The following is a 23,103-nucleotide window of genomic DNA, read 5'->3' as shown; positions in this document are numbered from 1 at the left end:
TGGTGTGTGTATCCATTCAATGAATAATGTGATTTGAAGAGAAGTAATAAAATGAGCTCTAACACGGAAAGTAAGAGTTTCCGGACACATGTCCGCATAACATATTTTCTTTCTTTGCGTGTGAGGAATGTTTCCCGAAAGTTTGGCCGTACCTTTTTGTAACACCCTGTAGTGAACGAAATGGCGCAGAAAATTAAAAGATTTTGTAAATAGTAAGACCTCTTCAGAAAGAGATGAAAAATTAGGAAAAGTCATATAATTTCATTAACAAAGTAAATTAATCGGGTATGACAGTGAACGAGAAACATATGACAGGGGTCATTTTCACCTCTTCCACCATTCTAGTTGCTGAGAAAATTTCCAGTTGCATGGCCATGGCCTGTGGAACTCTTCAATCCCTGACGTTTCGTCCAAGGCTATGCTGGACATCTTCAAAGGTGTTCCTGGTTGTGCTGAACACCTACGAAGATGTCCAATGTAGCCTTGGACGAAAAGTTAGGGGTTGAAGAGTTCCATGGACCACGGCCATACAGCCCAGAAAATTCTCAGCAGCTAAAACATCCGGTCGTGAAAGCCTTCATTGTATCAACGTTCTAGTTACACCAACAGTGGACTAAGGCAACAACTGATCGATCACTATCGTGGCTACATCCTTTGTAGGGCCTGTGAACCCGCATGTAGTCTGATTAAGAAGAGGAAGGATATTTTGCACAGTGAATTCTATATCTACATCTACATATTCACTCCACTAGCCAGCAGGCGGTGTGTGGCGGAGGGCACTATTCGCGCCATATTTTCCCCCCTCTGTTCCACTGTCTGAACGCCTCAGTACGAGCTCTAATTTCCCTCATCTTTGAATGGTGATCATTGCGCGATATGAAAGGTGGTGGCAATAATATGTGCTCTACATTCTCCGCGCTTAGCGCGTAGTCTATCTGCAAGTGTGTCCGACTTCAAACTTTCTGTGAGATTTGTAACGCTCTCGCGATGGCTACATGTACCAGTCACGAATCTTGCCACTCTTCTCTGGACCTTCTCAATCTCTTGAATCAGTCCCAACTGGTAAGGCTCCCATACAGACGAACAATAGTCTGACTGGACGAACTAAAGTATTGTAAGCAATTTCCTTTGTTGAAGGACTGCGTCGCTTCAGGATTCTACCAATAAACCGCAATCTAGAATTCGCCTTATCCATTACTTGTGTAATCTGATCGTTCCATTTGAGATCATTTCGAATAGTCACACCCAGATACTTGACGGATGTTACCGCTTCCAAAGACTGGGTATTTGTTTTGTAGTCGCACATTAACGGGGATATTCGCTTTGTTATACACAGTAGGTTACAATCACTAATATTGAGAGATAACTGCCAGTCATTACACCAGGCATTTATTTTACGGAAATCCTCATTTCTTTGTTCACAACTTTTGTGTGACACTACTTTCCTGTACACTACAGCATCATCGGCAAACAGTCTAATGCCGCTGTCAATACCATCAACCAGATCGTTTATATAGTAATTGACGGAAAGTGATCGAGTAATATGGAACTGATTTCTGGCGTTCCCCAAGGTAGTGTTATAGGCCCTTTGCTGTTCCTTATTTATATACACGATTTTGGAGACAATCTGAGCAGCCGTCTTACGTTGTTTGTTGATGACGCTGTCGTTTATCGACTAATAAAGTCATCAGAAGATCAAAAAAAAATTGCAAAACGATTTACAAAAGATGTCTGAATGGTGCGAAAATTGGCAGTTGACCCTAAATAACGAAAAGTGTGAGGTGATCCACATGAATGCTAAAAGGAACTCGTTAAACTTCGTTTACGTCATAAATCAGTCTAATCTAAAAGCCGTACATTCATCTAAATACCTAGGTATTACAATTACGAACAACTTAAATTGGAAGAAACACGTAGCAAATGTCGTGGGGAAGGCTAACCAAAGACTGCGTTTTACTGGCAGGACACTTGGAAAATGTAACAGACCTGTTAAGGAGACTGCCTACACTACACTTGTCCGTCCTCTTTTAGAATACTGCTGCGCAGTGTGGGATCCTTACCAGATAGGACTGACGGAGTACACCGAAAAAGTTCAAGGAAGGGTAGCACGTTTTGTATTATCGCGAAACACGGGAGAGAGTGCCACAGAAATGATACAGGATTTTGGCTGGACATCATTAAAAGAAAGGTGTATTTCGTTGCGACAGAATCTTCTCACGAAATTACAATCACCAACTTTCTCCTCCGAATGCGAAAATATTTTGTTGAGACCGACCTACATAGGGAGCAACGATCACTACCATAAAATAAGGGAAATCAGAGCTCGTACGGAAAGGTATAGGTGTTCGTTCTTTTCACACGCTATACGAGATTGGAATGATAGAGAATTGCGAAGGTGGCTCGATGAACCCTCTGCCACGCACTTAAATGTGACTTGCAGAGTACCCATGTAGCTGTAGATGTATGTAAATCGTAAAAAGCAGCGGACCTGTTACAGTGCCCTGGGGCACACGTGAAGTTATGCTTGTTTCTGTTGAGGTCTCCCCATTCAGGACGACATTGCCTGGGATCAGGTGGAAGAACAATGGAGACGTCGCCAGTTAGTGAGTGTGGAGGTGAACTGCAGACAGAGCGATGAGAGGGAGAGAGAGAGGGGGGAGGGGGAGCGGGGCCAGACACCTGCTCCTGGGCGTGGTCTGTGGTTGAACAAAGGGAGTTGGGGGGTGATGAAAGCTCTACACAGCTACTGGGCAGTCTGCTCATCAGTCTGAAGATGGCAAGACGGCTGCTTGCTAGGATATTGTGCCTTATGGACAGTTCACCCATGAGCTATTTTGTCTTTTTTCTTTTTATTTCCATACTAAACTATAAAATTAGCAACATTTTGTGTGTGGACTGCTTCTAAACATACGAGGCCATGCTGAAAAGTAATGCCTCACGATACCTGTTGAGGTATTACGGAGTCATGCATATTACTTGATTGGCTTTGCCCCTTTGCTTACGCAACTTGTAACCTTTTGCCGCTAGAGGGCGCAGAATTGTAGCATGTGACACGGCAGTGCGTAACGTACCTATGTCGGTGTGTGAGAACCAATGCGCTACAGTGTACAGTCGAGTTTCTAGCCACAGAAGAACGTGCCTCCAATTGAAATCCGCAGAAGAATGAAAGCTGGGTGTACGGTAATGATTCTGTCGACATCAGTAATGCACTACATGGGGGTTGTTTCTGTTCGAAATTAAGAAAGCAGGGCCCGGAGGAGAACGACCACGGATGTCACGCGTGTGACAGCGCTCACCGGCGACGCAAAAGTTCAAGACCGTGCTATCAGCAGGCAAAGTCAAGTTCACAGTGTTCTGGGATGTTCATGGCATGGTGTGTTTATAATCAGTGCCTGAAGGAACCCGGAGTGGCCGAGCGGTTCTAGGCGCTACAGTCTGGAGCCGCACGACCGCTACGGTCGCAGGTTCGAATCCTGCCTCGGGCATGGATGTGTGTGATGTCCTTAGGTTAGATAGGTTTAAGTACGAGGGCGGTTCAGAAAGTAACCTCCGATTGGTCACAGTGCGGGTTGTGGGGGGGAGTAGCGACGCCATCTGTGCGTTCACGCACTCAACAGGTCAGTCGGCATCAAGCCGTGGTCGAGTGAACGTCGTACCTGCGCTAGTTTAGTTTTTGTGGCAGTTTGAAATGTGTGCTGCAATAGAAAACCCCGCCAAATGTGAAGTGCGTGCTGTCATAAGGTTTTCTACAGCCAAAGGATATTCTGCAGCAGCTATTCATCGTGAGCTTTGTGCCGTGTACGGACCGAGAGTTATGAGTGAAGGAGTTGTCCGTGAATGGGTACGTTTATTTAAAAGTGGACGAGAAAACGTTCGTGATGAAGAGAGGAGTGGTAGACCATCATTGGTGACTGACGAACTCGTTCAGACAGTTGATGCAAAAGTTCGTGAAAATCGACGTTTCTCAATGTCGGAGTTGTCCACTGGTTTTCCACAGATTTCTAAGACTCTCTTGTACGAGATAGTGACAGCAAGATTGGGTTACCGTAAGTTCTGTGCACGATGGGTGCCCAAAATTCTTACCGACCACCACAAAACTCAAAGAATGGCCTCTGCATTAGACTTTCTGTCACGTTATGAGGACGAAGGAGAACCGTTGTTAAACAGAATCGTGACCGGTGACGAAACCTGGATTAAGTACGTGAACCCTGAGACAAAAGAACAATCAAAGATGTGGGCACATTCAAATTCGCCTACCAAACCGAGAAAAGCCTCGCAAGATTTTTCTGCCAGAAAACTGATGGCAACGGTGTTTTGGGATGCCAAAGGGGTGTTGTGGGTTGAATTCGTGGAACGTGGTACGACCATTAATCGAGACGTGTACTGTGAAACAATAAAAAAGTTACGACGGGCTATACAGAACAAACGCCGTGGTATGCTGACTTCCGGTATCGTTTTTTTGCACGATAACGCCCGTCCTCACTCTGCTCGCAGAACAACGGCCCTTCTCGAGTCCTTCAAGTGGGACGTTATCAACCATCCACCTTACAGCCCAGACCTGGCGCCAAGTGATTATCACCTCTTCATGCATTTGAAGAAATGGCTCGGGTCACAGCGGTTTGATGACGACGAAGAGCTCAAAGATGCGGTCACAGGCTGGCTCCAGGCACAAGCGGGTGATTTTTATGCAGAAGGAATTTCAAAGCTTGTGAAGAGATACGATAAGTGCCTCAATCGCTATGGAGACTATGTAGAAAAATAGTGCAAAGATGTAGTTGTAAGATGTATATATTAAAATATTTTTATTTAACTTGGTGTATTTTTAAATCAACTGGAGGTTACTTTCTGAACGGCCCTCGTAGTTCTAAGTTCTAGGGGACTGATTACCTCAGAAGTCCCATAGTGCTCAGAGCCATTTTTGAACCTAAAGGAACCATCACAAAGTCTGCAAGCTACTGTGAGACCCTCAGAAAAGTGAAAGCACGCATTCGAACAGTCAGTCCACATGTGGAGTATCCTCTCTTTCAGCATGACAATACCACACCTCACACAAGCGCTGCAGCATTTGCAACAACCGACGCCTTGGGTTTACTGACATCCATCGTCCTCCATGCACTCCCCACTTGGACGCATCAGATTTACATCTCTTCTCACAAGTTAAAGAACACCTTCGAATTCTTCAGTTGGTAGTGGTGACGCGACGCAAGCAGAGGTGAGGTAGTGGCTCTGTCAACAAAGTCGAACATTCTACAGTGATGGTATCAACAAACTGGTATCGCGACTAAGTTGGGAAATAAATATGTAGACATGGAAATGAGCGTTTGGCGTCATTGGCCGGGAGGCCCTTTACGGGGCAGGTCCGGCCGCCTCGGTGCAGGTCTCACTACATTCGTCGCCACATTGGGCGACCTGCGTGCCGGATGGGGATGAAATGATGATGAAAACAACACAACGCCCAGTCCCTGAGCTGAGAAAAATCCCTGACCCAGCTGGGAATCGAACCCGGGCCCCTTAGGATGGCACTCCGTCATGCTGACCATTCAACTATCGGGGTGCAAGATATGTAGACAAAAAATAATGTATGATTATCGCGCATCTCTTGCCCAACGTAAAGTCCCGAGCGACTGGAAAAAAGCGCAGGTGACGCCTGTATATAAGAAGGGTAGATGGACAGATCCTCAAAATTACAGACCAATATCCTTAACATCGGTTTGTTGCAGGATTCTCGAATATATTCTCAGTTCGAATATAATGAATTTCCTTGAGACAGAGAAGTTGCTGTCCATGCATCAGCACGGCTTTACAAAGCATCGCTCCTGCGAAACGCAACTCGCCCTTTTCTCACACGATATCTTGCGAACCATGGATGAAGGGTATCAGACGGATGCCATATTCCTCGACTTCCGGAAAGCGTTTGACTCGGTGCCCCACTGCAGACTCCTAAGGTAAGAGCATATGGGATTGTTTCCCAAGTATGTGAGTGACTCGAAGACTTCTTAAGTAATAGAACCCAGTACGTTGTCCTCGATGGTGAGTGTTCATCGGAGGTGAGGGTATCATCTGGAGCGCCCCAGGGAAGTGTGGTAGGTCTGCTGTTGTTTTCTATCTACATAAATGATCTTTTGGATAGGGTGGATAGCAATGTGCGGCTGTTTGCTGACGATGCTGTGGTGTACGGGAAGGTGTCGTCGTTGAGTGACTGTAGAAGGATACAAGATGACTTGGACAGGATTTGTGATTGGTGTACAGAATGGCAGCTAACTCTAAATATAGATAAATGTAAATTAATGCAGACGAATAGGAAAAAGAACCCTGTAATGTTTGAATATTCCATTAGTAGTGTAATGCTTGACACAGTCACGTCGATTAAATATTTGGGCGTAAGATTGTAGAGCGATATGAAGTGGGACAAGCATGTAATGGCAGTTGTGGGGAAGGCAGATAGTCGACTTCGGATCAATGGTAGAATTTTGGGAAGATGTACTTCGTCTGTAAAGGAGATCGCTTATAAAACACTAATACGACCTATTCTTGAGTACTGCTCGAGCGTTTGGGATCCCTATCAGGTCTAATTGAGGGAGGACGTAGAAGCAATTCAGAGGCGGGCTGCTAGACTTGTTACTGGTAGGTTTGATCATCACGCGAGTGTTACGGAAATGCTTCAGGAACTCGGGTGGGAGTCTCTGGAGGAAAGGAGGCGTTCTTTTGGTGAATCGCTACTGAGGAAATTTAGAGAATCAGCATTTGAGGCTGATTGCAGTACAATTTTACTGCCGCCAACTTACATTTCGCGGAAAGACCACAAAGATAAGAGAGATTAGGGCTCGTACAGAGGCATATAGGCAGTCATTTTCCCCACGTTCTGTTTGGGAGTGGAACAGGGAGAGAAGATGCTAGTTGTGGTACGAGGTACCCTCCGCCACGCACCGTATGGTGGATTGCGGAGTTTGTATGTAGATGTAGATGTAGAATAATGTTCGTTTTATTTAGAATGCTTTAAGGGTTTGCGCACAAAAGTTTGGAGGCATTTCTTTTCAACACACACTCTCATTTTTTCACGTTCCCAGTTTCTGCCTATCGCGCCATTTTAAAATAACGCCTCACTAGACAGTGGCTCAATCCATAATTGTTCCTATTAAGGGGACGCTTGTTCTTGTCTTAACCATGTTTGCCTAGTCTGTATTCGTAATGAGGCAGGAGTCTTCCTTATCTATGTAAAAGAATGTTGCACTTTACCTAATTACTACTTAAACTAACATTATGTCCACAGTAAAATTTCCCCACGTGTCCACCAGGTGTGACATATGAGTTTTCAAATGTCACATCCGGTGGACGCACAGTGAAAATGAAGTGTGCAGTCAAAAACCGTCGTTAACAAAATGCCACTTGTTTCCAAATTATTCACTGAAGCTGCATTTCCTACAAACTGATTCTGTGCAGTTTTCATCCAGTCAGCCAATCTTGGAGGTGACTCCTACAAAGTACTGCTTTCATTTATAGCAGAATGTTGCTTATCTTCATGTCCTTTGTCGTGGTCGGGGTGACTGTTAACAATTCTCGCTTCGCTACAGGCTAATTTAACTCTAGGTTCTTGAAGCATGTAGGTTGTCAGGAAACTATATTACTAAACAGGTAACTCGGCTCATTGCGCAGGACTTCGGCTGCAGGTTGCCTGCTTAACGCCTTCCAGGGGCAACAAAAGAAAGGATTTTCAGTACTTCATATATTTCACACAATTATTGATCGAATTTAAAAAATTAGAGGAATAACCTTATGTTGAACATGAAACACAATAAGATAAGTATTAATGATAGAAATTGCATATTTGCATTGAGGCAAATTGTATATTTGTCTGGGCGCAAATTACCCAGACTACAGGGTGATTCAAAAAGAATACCACAACTTTAAAAATGTGTATTTAATGAAAGAAACATAATATAACCTTCTGTTATACATCATTACAAAGAGTATTTAAAAAGGTTTTTTTTTACTCAAAAACAAGTTCAGAGATGTTCAATATGGCCCCCTCCAGACACTCGAGCAATATCAACCCGATACTCCAACTCGTTCCACACTCTCTGTAGCATATCAGGCGTAACAGTTTGGATAGCTGCTGTTATTTCTCGTTTCAAATCATCAATGGTGGCTGGGAGAGGTGGCCCAAACACCATATCCTTAACATACCCCCATAAGAGAAAATCGCAGGGGGTAAGATCAGGGCTTCTTGGAGGCCAGTGATGAAGTGCTCTGTCACGGGCTGCCTGGCAGCCGATCCATCATCGCCTCGGGTAGTTGACGTTCAGGTAGTTACGGACAGATAAGTGCCAATGTGGTGGCGCTCCATCCTGCTGAAATATGAATTGTGCTTCTTGTTCGAGCTGAGGGAACAGCCAATTCTCTAACATCTCCAGATACTGTAGTCCAGTTACAGTAGTACCTTCGAAGAAAAAGGGACCAAAAACTTTATTGGCTGAAATGGCACAGAAAACGTTCACCTTAGGCGAGTCACGTTCATACTGAGTTGTTTCCCGCGGATTCTCAGTGCCCCATATACAGAAATTGTGACGGTTGACTTTCCCATTAGTGTGGAAAGTTGCTTCATCACTAAACACAATCTTTGAAACGAAAGATTCATCTGTTTCCATTTGAGCAAGGATAAAATCACAGAAATCGATTCTTTTAATCTTATCAGCTGCAGACAGTGCTTGAACCAATTTCAGACGATAAGGTTTCATAACTAACCTTTTTCGTAGGACTCTCCATACAGTTGATTGTGGAATTTGCAGCTCTCTGCTAGCTCTGCGAGACGATTTTCCTGGGCTGCGAAGAAATGCTTGCTGGATGCGTGCTACATTTTCATCACTCGTTCTCGGCCGTCCAGAACTTTTCCCTTTGCACAAACACCCATTCTCTGTAAACTGTTTATACCAACGTTTAATACACCACCTATCAGGAGGTTTAACACCATACTTCGTTCGAAATGCACGCTGAACAACTGTCGTCGATTCACTTCTGCCGTACTCAATAACACAAAAAGCTTTCTGTTGAGCGGTCGCCATCTTAGCATCAACTGACGCTGACGCCTAGTCAACAGCGCCTCAAGCGAACAAATGTACAACTAAATGAAACTTTATAGCTCCCTTAATTCGCCGACAGATAGTGCTTAGCTCTGCCTTTTGTCGTTGCAGAGTTTTTAATTCCTAAAGTTGTGGTATTCTTTTTGAATCACCCTGTATATTCATGCAGTATTTGAGAATCACACGACTTGGTGTCTTCTAACAAGCTTTACACATAATGTGAAACCTTTTCGAAACCTGAACACAAAATATTAAAGATAAAAGGTATATTGTTCACTACATTTTCGTTATTCGTGCAGTAAGACTCCAGCATTAGGCATGACATATTAATTTAATTTTATCCGTATTTTGCAGCTGCTAATGTGACTGTATTCCATACACTGGGAATATGAATTAAAAAACACCTTCAGCCACCATTTTTGTGTTTTATTAAATAAACGATCATCAGTTGTAACTTGTCTTCATACATGATTTATCTTTGCACTTGAATGAGGTGAAATTCATATTCCTGTCATGGAAAATAACAGTACTTAATAACATATTCTTTCTTCTTGTACTGAGTTCTTACTTCTGACTTCATCCACATTATCTCACATGTTAATTTATTACTTCTTCACTACTACCTGTATTCGCAACACGTTTTGCAGATGATGTCCACACATACTGCTGTATGTACCTGTGAGATTAAATCTTCATATGACGCATGATGTCATAAACACAGATATGCGTGAAAAGTCACTTTTTCTTAAAACCGACTTCAAGTTCGCCACACTTTACTCTTCAGTGTTTGATAATGAGAGCATGTGACGACTTCCAACGAACTTTGAACATAATTTCAAATCTTTTCTAAACTTTTTGAGTACATTATGGGTGAATGATCCAAACCCAACGAAACCAACATAAGTAGGGTCTTGTATCTTCAACCATAAAAATTTTACTGGATTAATGTCAAATATTTCACACATAATTCATTTATAAAGCTGTTTTATATATGGAAGATTTCTTAAAGAATTTGGAGTTAGTTCCTTGTGCACAGTAATTAAAATAAATATATACTACATTGTCTTTAGTCTTCATTGCATATTAAATATCCATATGTAATGTTTTGAATCAAAATAATTGAGACTAGATAACATTACACATGAGAGTCAGGTTAAGAAAATCTGATATATGTGGGCCCATGCACCTATACATCATCAAATCATCACATAATGCGTAGTTCAGAGGATATCATGTCATTAACAGTGCTTGATAATGAGGGCATATGGTGACTACCAACAAACTTGGAACATAATTTCCAATTTTTTCTAAACTTTTTTTATGACATTATGGGTGAATAATCCAAAACCAACGTAAGTAGGAACCATTAAGCTTGAATAAACTCTACAAACATTTGAATATTAACTTTGACTTACAGAAAAGTATTGGCAAGTTTTGTAGAAATCATCGTGTTACAAAATTTAGTGACCTGATCAAACAATGGAGTAATAAATTTTCTAGCTTTTTTAACTGAATAATAGTGTTTGCTGCTAATATATTCATACAATCTTACTTTGATTTCTGACATTATACAACTGTCTTATTTTGCAACAAAATCACAGGAGGCGGGATTTCAAGGACTGCTATCAAAACAATATTCTAGATTTTTCTCTAAAGGTAGATTTTATGAAAAATAATGAGTAGGAAATCCAGTCGAAAACATTTTTAAGTGTGATGACTCTCATATTCCAGTGAAATCAAGTGTGAAACTGTTTTCCAGTAATTTATGAAATATAAGTTCTATCCACAATCTTTATATCGGGATATTCATCATTCCCAGCATTGACCAGTTCTTGAAAGTGTTTCTCGGTCTGCGATATTACAAGCTGTAAAACACATCAATTATTTACTCTTTACTTTTCTACTTTATTTCAGATTTCGACTGGACAAGCGGGTGGGTCGGGCCTGCCTACTCATGTACGCCATGTTCCTCGTGCTGGCCACCCTCATTGAACTCAATGTCTTCTTCATGGTCAATCTGCCCACATGTGGCCGATGACTTCGCCATCAGTACGCCAACTTTCCTTCAAGCTCGTGGAGTCACATAAGCTACATAATGGGGGCAAGGCACATCATGAAAGTACACCTTGGTAGCATCTATGGGAAATATGTTAATTTGCAATGAGCATCAGGACTCTGGTTCTTACTTTTTAAATTTCCTATATAATGATACACTCTTCTCTCCATTTCTCCTCTCTTTCCCTCTTTCTTTCAGAAAAGTGCGCACCTGCATGTGCACACACACACACACACACACACACACACACACACACACACACACACACACATGCACACTTTATCTATTTTTCCATGACTTAATTTTATACTAAACATACACATTAACAAAACATAAGAATAATGTCTCAACTGTTTCCTGCTGCTGCGAAAGGTAAAAAAAGTTACAAAACAAAGTACTCTCCTGTACACTTGCTCCCCCTACCCCCCCCCCCCCCCACACACACACACTTAATATCAAAGTGAGTACAAAAAAGTAACTTTCATAAATTAAATGAAAAAATTTTCTCCAAACAAAGAGATTTGTTATCTACAATTGCTCGTATCCATCTCATAGACTCATAATGATTACTCTTTGTTAGAACCTTAATTTTGGCTGCCTTCTGCACTCATATTTCCTCACAGACTACTTTCTTCTTGTACTTTATTTAGAGTATCACAAAATAGTCATATAAATGGAAAGATGAATAACTACCAATAAAATTCTTATTTTAAATAAGTATTTATGTAACTTAGCACTGTGTAAGATAAGCAATATTTTTTGTAAGGTGTTGCATGTCATACAAGTGCCTTCCAAATCCTTATAGTGACATCACTTATATTTTTCTGTAAACAGACAAATTAACTAGCAGAGTTCCTAAACTCTTTATTTTTTATAAGAAGATATACCAATTACAAAAAGTCTATACTGTTCCAAGAGTTTATTTGGCATTGCAATGTTTACAGTCAAGGTATGATGAGTGTTAGTTTTTGCCATATTTATTCTTTTGTTTATCGTAGGAAGCAGTGATTTCACATTATTACAAAATATCTGTCACATTTTACTACAGTCACACTAGTATTGAATATTTACTTGTTCTCTTCACCATTTTCCATCCACTTATTAGTTTCATCCATTTTTAATTCAATAGTTGAATGACCATTTACTCATTTTCAAATAAAATTGGATTAAGTGTTTGAAATGGAACTATTAAAATATTTATTTGTTTTTGTGTATTTTGATGTACTGTTCCAATCTTTAATATTCTACACATATGATACTTATAAAATATACTGCATTCCATGTGAATCACCTGCTCTGAGATTTTGTGTAATGAAATATTTATAACAGTAGAGGTTATTTAAACTTTCTTTATTTAGGTAGGAGTATTATATAGAAAAAAATGAATGCACAAAAGACCAAGAAAAACAATGAAAATCAAACATGCTCCTGGCCTTACAAAAGTTATTTGTCTCAGTAAGTATAAACTGAAATTTATCACAACAATTTATTTGTAACAGATCAGATAATATTGAATAATGTGAATTTGCTGCAGTTGTTGAATGGACAGGAGCCTCAGACATTCATCAGATATGTGTGTGACTGAGTGAGACTGACACTGAATGTTATATGACACCCAACTTTTCAGTGCGAATGAATGAACTGTGAAATACTGAAAATGACGGTATTGTTAGTTAATTATTTCATGTCAGCATTGGCATACTATGTTTGTGTTTGATTTCTTAAATTCAGTTATTGTTAATCTGTGAAATTAAAATAATGTTTCATTAAAAACATATGTTATTAGCGTTTTTCCTATCTACTGTTTTGATACTGTAGGTCTTTAATTTATAATAATTTACCATTGATGACATTCCACATCTGATTTCATTAGAAAAACAACTTTGAATAATTTTGTTTTTATAATTGCTAAAAATGATGATAATATTAACAATTTGCTTCCAATTATTTTCATACAACATATCATGGTCTACCACAACTTATTCTCATTTGACAATTTACTCCTACATACGTCATTGCTCATAATAAGCAGCTGTAAACTAGTGACATGTAAATAAAAATGATGTCATTATCTATGCTTTAACATAAATTTACTTATACAAAGAAAATTTACTTAAATTACTTCATAATATAAGTTGCCATTATTACATAATAAGTATGAGGCAGTCTTGAATCAAAACAGAACAGTTTAGATTCGACTGCCAATATAGTTCTAAAGGCTAATTTTAATATAATTGTATATTTTTTGTTTTGTTTCTTAGTTGAATAGTTCACTCTATAATTGCAATAGAATTTTTAGTTTGATATAAGAGCAGCAGGCAAAAGCCAGCTGTTTCAAGTATTCTCAGATATAGGTGCTACAAGTTTTATCATTGTACTGGAACTTGTACATAACTGTGAATAGAGAAACATATGAGAGATAAATATGTATATTTTTGTTTCATGATTTCGAAATATATGTGAAATGTATTTTATTAATTAAATATTTTGGCTACAAAAGTGATTTTTCATATTCCCTTCGAAAGGTAACGAATCATATGTGTGCTATAATAACTGTACTGAATTCCCATAAGTGAAAATGTGTTACATAGGCACCACAAGAAGGAGAACTTAAGGAATTCAAAACTTCTTTGACACTCATCTTAGCTCTCCTAGGTCCTGCTGGGATGTATTTCATTATCAGTATTTGGAAAGCATGTACCAAGTGCCAATAGTCACACAGTTCAGCTGATGGCTCGACATTTTTTTCCTTACAATTGTAATCATGCACTGTAATATGTCTTATACTAGAGATTTACAGCTTCAGTAGCAAGTAAGTGGAAACGACATGCCATTCTGTATTGGAAATTTTCGCATTTAAATACAAGTTGCAGTTTTGGCAGCTGCACAGGGATTAAACTACACATGTGACCCACTGTTCCTGGTCTAAATGCCCTAATGTCATTGTTGAAATAGTCGCCAATGCAACTGGTTGCTGAGATGACTAATAACCAGTTCTGGTCCATGAAACCAAAGCAGAAGTGTGAATTATCTCCTTTAGGTCACAGATGGAATGAAGTTCTGTTAACACACCTATAGAACACATGGTTTTCTTCTTCATCATGAAAATCCAGCAGTTTGTTACTAGCACATGTACCATATGAGAGATTTATTGGATTAGCCTGTTGATCATATTATGCAGTACAGAGTATGAGGTGGTTAATAGCTGACTCATATCTAATGTTTTAAATGAAAAATTAACTTGCTTATATGTAGACTCAAATATTACAAATTACATAGACTGAAGTTCATGTTTTCACTTGCTTAACAGAAACAGTTGTACAGTGCATCTTCTGGATGCAAGTATATTTAATATAATGTGTGTTTTAAATCATACAGTGATTTGTTAAAGAGTTTGTTTTGAAATAATAAATAACTTTCTGACACAAACGTATATTACCTGCGATTCAGTGTAAGTTTCTTTTTAATTTTAGTGTTGTGATTATGCATTTCACATTTTTTCCCTACATTACTACAATTTCAGATTACATTTTGAAAATCATATTAGTATGTCCACAACATACTGTACATGGATGGTAATGGTATCACTTCCAGCGTATTAAACAAAACGTTTACATGACTATATCAGTCCACTCCCTGTAACAGGCCTTGCTCTCTCTTGGATTCTGAAAGTCTGTCCAGTTGTTGGGAAATTTCCCCAGAATACGAGGCGATATTTAAGATGCGGGTTAAAATATGTGCAGCAAGTACTCATTAGAGAATGTGCATTAACGCATCACATGAGGACTCTCAAGAGATAACCATATACCTAGCAATTTTGTTGTCTCTTTACTTACAAATGGTTACTGTTGATGGTGACATCAGGATAACGCAAGATGTTATTTCAACCGTTATAAAATTTATTGACACTTGTTCCCCCTGTTGTTAATTAGGAGCTAAGTTATGGCTGTCCATTTACTGAGGTGACTTGAAACAGAGTTTATTACTCGTTGGAAATCTTACTTTTCTGTTGCTTCTACTAATAATGTGCTCTTAGGACACAGCTGTTTTATCTGAGACAGGGTGCAGTTGCAGATTGTTGACACGAATTGGAAAAAAGAAGACATCCCACTGCTTTCAAAAGAGTTCCCAAAAAAATTTCTCGAGGACCCCCTCATCAAGCATGATTGGTACCTTGTCATATCACGGTATCAAGTACCTAAAAAACCCATATTAAGTCTTTTTATAAGTTTTCTATTTTTGGTACTTAGAAAAAACATTGACATATTATTGAAAAAATATTGAGCTTAAAACTTTTTCAATTTAGCCATCATCGTTATTGTTAAATTTTTGATTATTGCTCAAAATCTTTGCCTTCATATCTGGGTGTTTGCTATAACAACTTCCTTTAAAAAATAAAAATTGAGTGTGAACTAAAAATGATAGGAAAAAATTAAAACTGAGTGTATTGGTCTTTTAAGTGTACTAGAGATTGCATTGAGTAGACATGTGTGAAAAATAAGAAAACACTAATTTCATACAAGGTATTATTTATTTGAAAAAAAAAATACAGTTACAACAGAGTACTCCGTCAGTATACATTTAGTTTTAATTTTCAGTTCATAATGAGAGAATCTGACCTTTGAGTCGATTATTTCTGAAATATTAGGTTCCAAACTTGAAAATTCACTCTGAAATCCGAACGCATGTCGAGCCGATTCCTATATTTGTTTTTCATGAAACACATGGAAGATAATGCATGCTCACATCGATATGTGGTTTCAAATGGAAGGATCTTTTTCATTGCCTTATCTCCGAGTTTCTTGTAGTCCTTGCGTGCTGATGCCCAGAAGTCTGTAATTTTATCACCGATGAAAATGTTTATCACCGTACCACAGCTGGACAGATCCACAAGTTGATCTTGCTCTTCTTCAGTGAGGCCTTGGATTTTGTCTATTTCTTCACAGCTGAAGGGATTTCGAATCCATCTGTCGTCAGGGTCAGGTTCAGGGAAATACTCTCTAAAAGTGGTGGCTAGGCTGTGTAGATGCTTGGCTACATTGATCTTGATCTGGTCAGCCAAATTTTATTCTGATGACTCCAAGAATTGTTTTAAAGTAGAAAATTTTGTTAGTGACTCGTTTTCTATCCCTGACGTCCAAATGTGACACTTTTTGACCATAACATTAACCTTATCCTCAACTTGTCTACATTTTTTCCTTGTAAACTCAAGTTTAACGTATTCAAGTGTCCAAACACATCAGCTAAGTACGCAACTGAGCAAAGCCAAGAGAAGTTAGTGGAGAAAAGCAGCGTACTTTGTGTCAAGAAGGAAGACACGAACCTCGTCTCTAAGTTCAAAAAATCTTGACAAGATGCCACCTCGAAAAGCCATCTTACTTCCGTATGAATAAGAAGTTGCTCATGCAGACTGCCGATCTCTTTACACAACAGAGAAAATAATCTGGATTGCAGATATGGAGTTTTAATGTAGTTGATGATTTGAACTACTTCGTTGAATATCTTTTGCAAAGGTTCAGGCAATCTTTTGGCTACTAAGGCTTCACGATGGACACAACAGTGAGTCCATTTCACATACTGCTTTGATATGAGCTAGAAGTCCTGTTTTTTTGCCAGCCATTGACTTTGTTCCATCCGTCGACAAGCCTACACACTTTTTCCAGTTGACATCGTGTTCATTGAGATAATTATTTAATGCAGTAGAAATATCGTCTGCTGTTGTATACAGTAGTTCGCATGAAAAAAGAGTCCTGTCATAAGAATCGTGCGAAAACCAACATTATAGCTTTTTTTCATATGTCTGTGCTTTCATTCAATTGTAGAGCGTACATGTCACTCATGCAAAGTCTAGCCAGCAATGTTTCTTCGATGTTGACTGCCATATCAGTAATTTGAACAGTATTATTTGAGAGCGGGACAGTTCCTATTACCTTAGCAGCTGCATCACCTAACATTCTCTTGCAAAGTATTATTGCTGATGGCAGTGTAAGTTCCTCAGCAATTGTGTGGTTTTTCCCACATTTAGCAACACGCTGAGCCACCTCGTAAGACGCAAGGGTTGCATTTTCATTTACATTTGCACCACAGTGTTTGGTAATTGTTTTACGAGGTGTTTTCAACTCTCCTACTTTATTTTCGAAAAAAATCTAATGACTTACTTCTGTACTCTGGGTGCTTTGTTTCAAGATGGCGCGAGAGTGTTGCTGGTTTCATACATTCATTCGAGAGGCTTTCATAGCAAACAACACATTGACGTTTAGGCTCTTGTTCAGGTCCAGTGAACGTAAAACCGATTTCCAAGTAATCAGACTTATATTTTCTAATTTTTCCAATAAGCTTAACACTGATCTCGGAAGCGTTGGGTTCAAGAGACGCTGACGATTTAGGTTCAGCGGACACTGACAACTTCGGTTCGAGAGTCACTGACTTAATTGCTTGAACATCAAATGCAGTATCTTCCTCTTCATCTATAGGCCTTTCTCGTTTTAACGAAACACTTTTTAACCAACGGTCCATTTTAAACTACGCCAACTGTAGCTTCCGCGAAAAACAACACTTTACAAACACTACTGTTTTAGCACAGAATATTGAATATGTAAACAACACGGTCTGTGAAAGCACTGGCAAGAAATTAGCAATGGCCGATTGTCGTCTGAAATGCGAGTTTCTGTGTGAAGCGACTGTCAGTTGTCAGCTGCAAAGAGGCAGCGCGTGCAGTCTAACGGCATTCAGCAGAACTATTTGCCTCTGTCTAATTGTAGTTTTGCGCTAGAGTGTGCTAGTGTCAGTTGGTTCTAGGAAGACGCTAGACGCAGAAGTTAGCGTTGGCTAACGCTCAGCTCATTGCTGGAAGCGGCCAAAACAAAAAAAATCTGTTATCATCCTCAATATATTTAACATATTTTTTATTCTAATAGTTTCTAGCGGACCCATCTGTCATAGCTCGCAGACCCCTGGGGGTCCGCCGACCACCTGATGGGAACCACTGTGGCCTAGACGACATAGATGATTTCTTGTCTCAGAAACTGTGTTTCTGCCGGCCGCGGTGGTCTAGCGGTTCTAGGCGCGCAGTCCGGAACCGCGCGACTCCTACGGTCGCAGGTTCGAATCCTGCCTTGGGCATGGATGCGTGTGATGTCCTTAGGTTAGTTAGGTTTAAGTAGTTCTAAGTTCTAGGGGACTTATGACCACAGCAGTTGAGTCCCATAGTGCTCAGAGCCATTTGAACCATTTTTGAAGCCAAACTGTGTTTCTGTTTACGGTCTTTTTAACATATTGTCCACTATTACAAAGAGGGGATAAAAACCATGGGATACTTCCTAATATTGTGTCGGATCTACTTTTGTCCAAAGTGATGCAACAGCTAGAAATGACCAGTGTAGGATTTTCTCCATGAACTGACCTCGAATGTGTCCAACAAATGTTTGATGGCATTCATGTCGAGAAATGTGGGTGGCCATTTCTTTCGCTCGAATTGTCCAGAATGTTCTCCAAACCAAACATGAGCAATTGTGGCCTGGTGACAATACCATCGATGTCTGAGACCATGAAGTCGATGAATGGCTGCAAATGGTATCCAAGTAGCCACACATAACCACATCCAATCAACTATAGCTTCAGTTGGAACAAAGGGACCATTCCACTCCATGTGAACACAGCCCACACCACTGTGGGGCGACCGCTATCTTGCACAGTGCTTTGTTCACGACTTGGGTCCGTGGCTTCCTGGGATCTGCACCCCACTCGACCCCCACCGTGAGCTCTTACCGACAGAAATCGGGACTGATCTGACCAGGTCACAGTTTCCCGAGCCCAGCAGAGGCGCTGCAGGCGATATCCTGCTGTTAGCAAAGACACAGCCCATTAAGGCCAGATTTCGAGGCGCTACCATAACGGATACGTTCGCCGTACATTGATATCTGCTGCTATTTCACGTAGTGTTGCTTGTCTGTTAGCACCGACAACACTACGCAAACGCTGCTGCTCTCGGTCGTTAAATGAAGGCCATCGGCCAATGCATTGTCTGTGGTGAGAGGTAATGTCTGAAATCTGGTGTTCTCGGCACACTCCTGACATTTTGAATCTCGGAATATTGAATTCCCCAACGATTTACGAGATGGAATGTGCCATGCGTGTAGCTGCAATTACCATTCTGCATTCAAAGTCTGTTAACTACCGCCGTGATGCCTGAGTACAAATGACAGTTCCACCAATATACGGGGTGTTACGAAAAGGTACGGCCAAACTTTCAGGAAACATTCCTCACGCGCAAATAAACAAAAGATGTTATGTGGACATGCGTCTGGAAACGCTTAATTTCCATGTTAGAGCTCATTTTAGTTTCGTCAGTATGTACTGTACTTCCTCGATTCACCGCCAGTTGGCCCAATTGAAGGAAGGTAATGTTGACTTCGGTGCTTGTGTTGACATGCGACTCATTGCTCTACAGTACTAGCACCGAGAACATCAGTACGTAGCATCAACAGGTTAGTGTTCATCACGAACGTGGTTTTGCAGGCAGCGCAATGTTTACAAATGCGGAGTTGGCAGATGGCCATGTGATGTATGGATTAGCACGGGGCAATAGCCGTGGCGCGGTACGTTTGTATCGAGACAGATTTCCAGAACGAAGGTGTCCCGACAGGAAGACGTTCGAAGCAATTGATCGGCGTCTTAGGGAGCACGGAATATTCCAGTCTATGACTCGCGACTGGGGAAGACCTAGAACGACGAGGACACCTGCAACGGACGAGGCAATTCTTCGTCCAGTTGACGATAACCCTAATGTCAGCGTCAGAGAAGTTGCTGCTGTGCAAGGTAACGTTGACCACGTCACTGTATGGAGAGTGCTACGGGAGAACCAGTTGTTTCCGTACCGTGTACAGCGTGTGCAGGCACTATCAGCAGCTGATTGGCCTCCACGGGTACATTTCCGCGAATGGTTTATCCGACAATGTGTCAATCCTCATTTCAGTGCAAATGTTCTCTTTACGGATGAGGCTTCATTCCAACGTGATCAAATTGTAAATTTTCACAATCAACATGTGTGGGCTGACGAGAATCCGGACGGAATTGTGCAATCACGTCATCAACACAGATTTTCTGCAAAAGTTTGGGCAGATATTGTTGGTGATGTCTCGATTGGGCCCCATGCTCTTCCACCTACGCTCAATGGAGCACGTTATCACGATTTCATACGGGATACTCTGCCTGTGCTGCTAGAACATGTGCCTTTACAAGTACGACACAACATGTGGTTCATGCACGATGGACCTTCTGCACATTTCAGTCGAAGTGTTCGTACGCTTCTCAACAACAGATTCGGTGCCCGATGGATTGGTAGAGGCGGACCAATTCCGTGGCCTCCACTCTCTCCTGACCTCAACCCTCTCGACTTTCATTTATGGGGGCATTCGAAAGCTCTTGTCTACGCAACCCCAGTACCAAATATAGAGACTCTTCGTGCTCGTATTGTGGACGGCTGAGATACAATACGCCATTCTCCAGGGCTGCATCAGCGCATCGGGGATTCCGTGCGACGGAGGGTGGATGCACGTATCCTCGCTAACGGAGGACATTTTGAACATTTCCTGTAACAAAGTGTTTGAAGTCACGCTGGTACTTTCTGCTGCTGTGTGTTTCCATTCCACGATTAATGTGATTTGAAGAGAAGTAATAAAATGAGCTCTAACATGGAAAGTAAGCGTTTCCGGACACATGTCCACATAACATATTTTCTTTCTTTGTGTGTGAGGAATGTTTCCTGAAAGTTTGGCCGTACCTTTTTGTAACACCCTGTATACTCTCGTGTATGCGACACTACCGCCATCTGTATGGCTGCATATCTCTGTCCCACGACTTTTGTCAACTCAGTGAATTTGAAATACATTAGAAAAACAGCAGGTTTTAGAAATGGGCCAATAGTTCGTCACTTTATCTTCCCCATGAGCTTTGAAAATGCTCTGGTCATCCGAAACATCATGATCAGCGCCCAGCACCAATCTGAACGCTGCCGGGTAACACTGCAGGCTCGTGGGGCGTTAAAGGTAGTATGTAAGAGGAGTACAGATGAATGAGGAATCATTCTAGCTGTAGGTATCGGCCGCAAATGGTGAAATTCACTGATGTAAGGGAGACACACAAAGGGCAGACTGTTCTGACCGAGTGCCTGGGAACCAGCGTTTCAGCAATGGCAGAAGATGGAGGTTGGAGGCTTGCTGCTGTGTACAGAATGGGTGGCCATCTAACGCAGACCTGCGCTAGTGCGGGCATGGGTATTTCGGAGCACACTGTTCAATGCACGCTGCTGAATGTGGGCTCCACAGCAGGTGAATCCTGAGTGTTCCCGTGTTGACCCAACGACATCACCTGTTTCGATTCCGTAACACATAGGATCATCAAAATTGGACCGAGGATCGTGGGAAACGCGTCGCCTGGTAGGATGAGCCACGTTTCTTGTTACACTCGGTCAATGACCAAGTGCGGATAGTCAATCATCCAGGCAAACCGCTGTTCAAAACGGGCCTCGTGCCACTGACGGAGGCCAGAGCTGGCAGTGTTATACTGAATGGTTATAGTTAAAGTTTTGCGAAAGAACTTGCCCCCCTTCTAACAGCCGTGTACCGCAAGTCTCTAGAGGAACGGAGGGTTCCAAATGATTGGAAAAGAGCACAGGTAGTCCCAGTCTTGAAGAAGGGTCGTCGAGCAGATGCGCAAAACTATAGACCTATATCTCTGACGTCGATCTGTTGTAGAATTTTAGAACATGTTTTTTGCTCGAGTATCATGGTGTTTTTGGAAACCCAGAATCTACTATGTAGGAATCAACATGGATTCCGGAAACAGCGATCGTGTGAGACCCAACTCGCGTTATTTGTTCATGACACCCAGAAAATATTAGATACAGGTTCCCAGGTAGATGCTATTTTTCTTGACTTCCGGAAGGCGTTCGATACAGTTCCGCACTGTCGCCTGATAAACAAAGTAAGAGCCTACGGAATATCAGACCAGCTGTGTGGCTGGATTGAAGAGTTTTTAGCAAACAGAACACAGCACGTTGTTATCAATGGAGAGACATCTGCAGACGTTAAAGTAACCTCTGGCGTGCCACAGGGGAGTGTTATGGGACCATTGCTTTTCACAATATATATAAATGACCTAGTAGATAGTGTCGGAAGTTCCATGCGGCTTTTCGCGGATGATGCTGTAGTATACAGAGAAGTTGCAGCATTAGAAAATTGTAGCGAAATGCAGGAAGATCTGCGGCGGATAGGCACTTGGTGCAGGGAGTGGCAACTGTCCCTTAACATAGACAAATGTAATGTATTGCGAATACATAGAAAGAAGGATCCTTTATTGTATGATTATATGATAGCGGAACAAACACTGGTAGCAGTTACTTCTGTAAAATATCTGGGAGTATGCGTGCGGAACGATTTGAAGTGGAATGATCATATAAAATTAATTGTTGGTAAGGCGGGTGCCAGGTTGAGATTCATTGGGAGAGTGCTTAGAAAATATAGTCCATCAACAAAGGAGGTGGCTTACAAAACACTCGTTCGACCTATACTCGAGTATTGCTCATCAGTGTGGGATCCGTACCAGATCGGGGTGACGGAGGAGATAGAGAAGATTTAAAGAAGAGCGGCGCGTTTCGTCACAGGGTTATTTGGTAACCGTGATAGCGTTACGGAGATGTTTAGCAAACTCAAGTGGCAGACTCTGGAAGAGAGGCGCTCTGCATCGCGGTGTAGCTTGCTCGCCAGGTTTCGAGAGCGTGCATTTCTGGATGAGGTATCGAGTATATTGCTTCCCCCTACTTATACCTCCCGAGGAGATCACGAATGTAAAATTAGAGAGATTAGAGCGCGCACGGAGGCTTTCAGACAGTCGTTCTTCCCGCGAACCATACGCGACTGGAACAGGAAAGGGAGGTAATGACAGTGGCACGTAAAGTGCCCTCCGCCACAC

The 23,103-nt window shown here is 41.3% G+C and overlaps 1 protein-coding gene across 1 annotated transcript in view; it reads left to right on the top strand.

The window, feature by feature from the left end:
• Positions 1–13,632, top strand: part of LOC126213192 (sodium/potassium/calcium exchanger 3) — a 227,703-nt gene extending 214,071 nt beyond the window's left edge. The window contains exon 10 of the mRNA XM_049940817.1: positions 10,992–13,632. Coding sequence (XP_049796774.1) covers positions 10,992–11,115 — 124 coding nt within the window. The 3' untranslated portion in view covers positions 11,116–13,632. The remainder of the gene's footprint in view (positions 1–10,991) is intronic.
• Positions 13,633–23,103: the final 9,471 nt, after the last annotated feature.

The sequence above is a fragment of the Schistocerca nitens genome, chromosome 11, assembly GCF_023898315.1.
Source record: "Schistocerca nitens isolate TAMUIC-IGC-003100 chromosome 11, iqSchNite1.1, whole genome shotgun sequence".
Taxonomy (NCBI): domain Eukaryota; kingdom Metazoa; phylum Arthropoda; class Insecta; order Orthoptera; family Acrididae; genus Schistocerca; species Schistocerca nitens.
Note: the sequence above shows the minus strand (reverse complement) of the source record. Positions and strands in the feature narration are given on the sequence as shown.